The 5328-nt window shown below is 35.8% G+C and overlaps 1 protein-coding gene across 1 annotated transcript; it reads right to left on the bottom strand.

Moving 5' to 3' along the window:
* Positions 1-2811: 2811 nt before the first annotated feature.
* On the bottom strand, positions 2812-5042 carry LOC138703404 (piggyBac transposable element-derived protein 3-like). The gene is made up of 2 exons (XM_069831231.1): positions 4781-5042; positions 2812-4542 (listed from the first exon to the last, which is right to left on the bottom strand). Exon 2 carries the CDS (start codon positions 4521-4523, stop codon positions 2961-2963), a length of 1563 nt encoding a protein of 520 aa, XP_069687332.1. The 5' UTR covers positions 4524-4542; positions 4781-5042; the 3' UTR covers positions 2812-2960.
* Positions 5043-5328: the final 286 nt, after the last annotated feature.

The following is a 5328-nucleotide window of genomic DNA, read 5'->3' as shown; positions in this document are numbered from 1 at the left end:
TACGAAGAAGAAAACGATCAGCGATCCTGAAATTTATAGTTAGCTACGCGCTGAAAAAGATATGGGTTCACTTAACCTCAGCGAACCTGAAGAAGCTAGAAGCCGTGAAAGCGTCATACCTAAAAATAATAAAACTAAAAATGAATATCTCAGAACATCCCCCAAATCCCCAACCCGAGGCACTACGGCAGGTGCTTCATCGTACGATGACTCTGTGGAGTCTCCGATGATGAATCAGAAGTACAATGTTCGACCCTTCGCTTCACACCACTTGGCCCAGCAACACATTCCATTCCCAAACAAATAACCAGAAGCACAGCTACTCACAAATGAAACAAATAATACAATGATTTACTAACAACGACTCATGAATGAAACAAATAATAGAATGATTTACTCACCACAACCTTTACCGGTACGCCATTCAAACCTCATCAATACCAACACCAACAAAATTTACATATGTACCAACCTAACCACCGCCATTCATAATGTGACGTCATAATATGACATCACTCCATTCTCCAATCTAGCCAACATATATTCTCATAAAAACAATAACGATATCCTATAGTCATATAAACCCGAAATATCTACATTTCACCTATAAATACTATAGTATAGACCCTACCGCAATGTAACAATAATATATCATCACATCGTGTTGAGATCAATGACTAGGTCAGCGGCCAATACTATAGTTTTGAATTCATGTTTTGATGCAAATAGCTTACCTGTGAAACTGAATTTCACTTCCTGATGTTTGTAACTATTTACAGCCGTATGCTGTACAGCATTTCACCATTATAATGGCAAAATTAAATAAATATCAATAAAATACGTACTTCTTTCAACAAAACTACCATTTCCCATGTGAGTTAGAAAGAGAGAGAGATACGCCTCAGGTTTGCCAATAGTACGGAAGTTACAGGTCACGTTTTTTTTTTTCACCATTTCTCTACAGGAGTTGTGTATCCAGTTTATAATGATGAGATCACTACGTAACGCCTTCCTCATTGCGTTCTACCAATGCCTTCTAGATCTAGACCAGGCCGTAATGCAGGTTGTGTGACGTCACTCGAAGAGTCGCGCTTTTGTATTTGAGTATACGGAGCTAAGTGAAATGTATTACTTTATTGCGTGCCGGTGCTCAATTTTATTTAGTGCAATGTGTGTATAAGACACGTTCACTTTTTATTGCATAACATGTTGCAGAAATAATTACAAAACTGTGTTATTTTAATGTGAACGGAGTTTTACATGTTAACTTAACCTGTTTGCATCAACATTTTAAGTTTGGAATGGAAGCTATTTTGAGATTTAATAAAGAAGAATTATTTATATTGTGATTTTAATTTAGCACATCTACCTTCCTTACTTGTAGGTAGAAAATTTACCACAGTCCCTCCTATGAAATTAGTGTACGTACGGTTGTGTGTTACTACCTCTGGTAGGTTAGATAAATACAATTCATTACAAGCCAGTATAGTAGGGATAAAATAAATAATACAATTAAATTTTTATTCAATGTAATGTGTGCATAAGTTCCCTTTATTTGTTGCATAATGTGGCAGGAATAATAAATAAAACTGTGTTATTTTATGTGAAAAGAATTCATCATGTTAACATAACCTATCTGCGTCAACATTTTAAGTTGAGAACGAAAGCTGTTTTGAGATTTAATAAAGAAGAATATATTTAGGATAAACTTCAGAACACGGTTACCGTCCTTACACAAGGTAGAAAATTCACCACAGTCCCTCCTATGAAATGTACATACTGTTATATTACTTACTAACGCTGAGGTATGGTTCCGGTAATTTCTGAACTGAAAACAGTTTTATTTTTTGTGGAGATGCATTTGATCCTATAAGCAAGCATAATAAAAGCCTGAACGAACCGAACTAATTTGTATATGCAAGAGGTATGAATACGAAGGGAACTACCTCAGCGCTAGTTCAGCCCTAGTAACATATTAAACTAATCAGACTTCAGACTAGAGTACCATCTGAAAAGAATAAATACAATTGAAGTGTAGACAAATTGTATTTACAAGTTATACGTAGCGTTATGCTTAATTATAATACATAATTACTTATACAGAAATAAGGCAAGTACTGATAGAGTAAACATAACCTATAATTTCAACACATGACAATATGCGTGCGATGCAACTGAAAATTGTTGAAACGTGCATAAATGAATGTGCAAGAATTTCGTAATGAAGCGTGCGTGCTTTATTTCAACTAATTATAATGCTAGATACTGTACTGTAACAGTAATGAAAACTATAAGGTATAATTTTTCGTAATATGCTTTATGTATCTCGTTTTTAGTTCAAATTGTGTATATTATCAAACGTCGTATTATTTACTCGTATAATGTAGGTTATTCACAAATAAAAAAGGAGCAATAATTTAAATTTAATGAAACAAATACGGTAAACTAACAATAATGGATTAGACAAGAGTAACATCAGTAACGCTGCACTTAGGCCTAATCATAATTTACTTTACATCCCAGTCAATGTTTCACTTTCACGTGTATATTATTACACATATTTACTGTTTATCCTCCTGAGACCTGAGACTGAGATTTTTTATGCATGTTCGTGAAATATAAATGTTAGTGATATTAAAGGCACGAAGAAAATTGTTTCGTCAACAACTATTTTTTTCCTTTACGCAGTTTTGCGCGAAAGCATGTATCATATGTGATACATTGGGTCTGTGGGAAGACAAACCATACAGAACTTGAAATAAGAGTATATAATATTTTATTGAATATAAATGGAGTACATTATGCAATATTTACTGGAAATAAGTGTATACACTATGTTATAATATTAAATGATATATAATTAAAACTCTTTATAAACATGAGCCACAACTCTTCTTCTAAAATACAAACACAGTAGGTGTGAAAAACAAAGTTATAAATTGGAGGGATTTAAAGTTTTGTTACTTCATATGAAAATTACGGAAACAGTTTCTTTCTGTAGTGAAGCAAAGAAATACTTTGCATTGTGTACATCTGATATATGTCACAGATGAGCACCCTGGAAATCTGCATCTTGATCTACTCTTCTGTTGATTGTGCATCATGTCAGGCATGTGAATTGCATTTTGAATTCTTGCTGCTTTAGGTGGTAGAGATTGAGTAGCCCTTCGCTTCCTTTTGGAACCAGCTTGTTCTACATCATCATCTTCTTCTTCAGCATCATCGCTTTCTTCCTCATGTTCCTGTTGAACCTCTCTTTCCCTTTGATAATAAATCAAATTCTCTGCAATGTCCATCTTGAACAGAAAGTAGGACAATATGTCTTTGCTTGGCCATTTGTTTAATTGAGCAGCATATCTGTACTCAATCCATGCAGCAGCTACAGCAAAATCAAAAAAGTGGTGCAATACTCTCACAGTCCATTTTTTTGTTCTGTTCCTCATTGCATACTTGCTCAAGATTCGATCCAAAAGATCTACACCACCCATATTTGTGTTGTACATTTTTACGATATATGGGCGTGGAACTTGGATGTAAGCACTGTCTTTCTTAGACCATCGCCTGCATTCTTCAATGGGTGAAACACCGCAGATTGTTGAGCCTAGATAAATTGGTCTGTTGTCATACCACTTAACGATTGACATTTTATCATCCAGCCTCACAACTTGATCATGGCAGCCTCTTCCTTCCCGTTTCATTTCATTATCTCTTTTCAGTTCGACAGACCTTGGGATTCGGTTTGACATGATTGTCCCAGTGCAAAAAATATTCCTATGTGATAGGAGAGTTTCAAGGACGGGCACTGAAGTGAAGTATCTATCTATGAAGATAGAAGAACCTGCTGGTAAAGAATCACATAATTTTAGGGCGACTCTTCCCCCTACATCTAGTTTCTCAGGTACTGGAGCCTTTCCTGACACAATCTCCTTGCCTTTCCCTTCATACATTAAAAAATCTAAGGGAAGCCCACTTGTTGTCGTCATAACGAAATTTTTCAATCCTACAGGCTGAGGCTTACCCCTTACAAACTGCTTCATTCGAACTTGACCATGGAATGGTATCATTTGTTCGTCTATTGAAATTTCTTTCGGTCGAGGATTTTCAAGGCAAGCATTTTTTACCCTCGCCAACATAGGCCTCACTTTCCAAAACCTGTCTTCCTTTTTGAGGTCACTGACTGCATTGTCATCAACAATTTTGAGACTATTCCTTAATGTGTAAAATCTATCTCTCGAAATATTATCTGCAATCAAGGGGAACCTAGTCCTACGATCCCAGCACATACGGATTTTAGGGAATCCAACCAGAGCTGCAGCAATGCTAGCACCCCAATACTTCCTTATTTCCGGTCCATTAGTGTTCAAGGATCTACCCTTTAGTAAAACATATTTTCTGTTTGAAAACTCAGCCATGTCCTCAAAAAAGTCATCCTTTAAATAACGTTCAAAGTAAGAAAATGGTGTCTTCACTTCTGGAATTTCGGAAGATCCGGCAGATATACCAGTACTACAGGTTTGGTCCATTTCTGGTAACACAGGAAACCTAAAACCAAATTATATTTAATAAGACAATGTTTACTAAATTGTTTAGATCATAAAAGAAGGTTCCACTAGACCAAAAACATGTAGGCCTACAGAACCTCTAAATCAAGATAGATTAGTAGGAGCCAACGAACTACTACTGATGGAACAAGAACCCTATTCCAAAGATTTCAGTCGCATATAATCTTAGACTTGGCGTAGCTATTCATAACAATTAAAATTCAAGTTTCACAACTCACTCATTTTTATGGCGCCAACGTTGGGAAGGATCTCTGCTACTTCCGGCTTGTCCAGGTGTAATTGGAGTAATTTCACCTTCTGGCACATCATTGTCTTCATCTTCACGCAAATCATCCAGCAATTCATTAGGTTCTGGAGCCCTAATATCTGCCTCACTGTCGTCATTTTCAACTTCAACATCAGAATTGTTGGGGTCAATTTTGTACAGAAGTTCTGTAATTTCATTATTAGACAGCCCTAAAAAAATAGAAACAAAAGCTATTTAAGATAGCCCTATTCTTGTTTAAATATCGTTTATTATATGCATATTTTAAAGTTAAGTACCGTTAGTAATATTTCACGTTGAATATATATATATATATATATATATATATATATATATATATATAGAATCAGGTACTCTGCCCAAAAGCAGGTACGTTCCTCAGGCAAGGCCGTAGGGATGTGAACCACGACCCGCCCTAGGTATACTAGGCAGTAGTGACACTGCGATGGTTTGTCTATCGCTTCCACATTATGAAAATAAAGGAATCACAGAACACCGAGT

This window comes from Periplaneta americana, chromosome 7, assembly GCF_040183065.1.
Source record: "Periplaneta americana isolate PAMFEO1 chromosome 7, P.americana_PAMFEO1_priV1, whole genome shotgun sequence".
Classification (NCBI taxonomy): Eukaryota; Metazoa; Arthropoda; class Insecta; order Blattodea; family Blattidae; genus Periplaneta; species Periplaneta americana.
Note: the sequence above shows the minus strand (reverse complement) of the source record. Positions and strands in the feature narration are given on the sequence as shown.

Excerpts from the sequence above, each read along its gene's own strand:
- LOC138703404 (XM_069831231.1), bottom strand. The coding sequence starts at position 4,523 with ATGGACCAAACCTGTAGTACTGGTATATCTGCCGGATCTTCCGAAATT.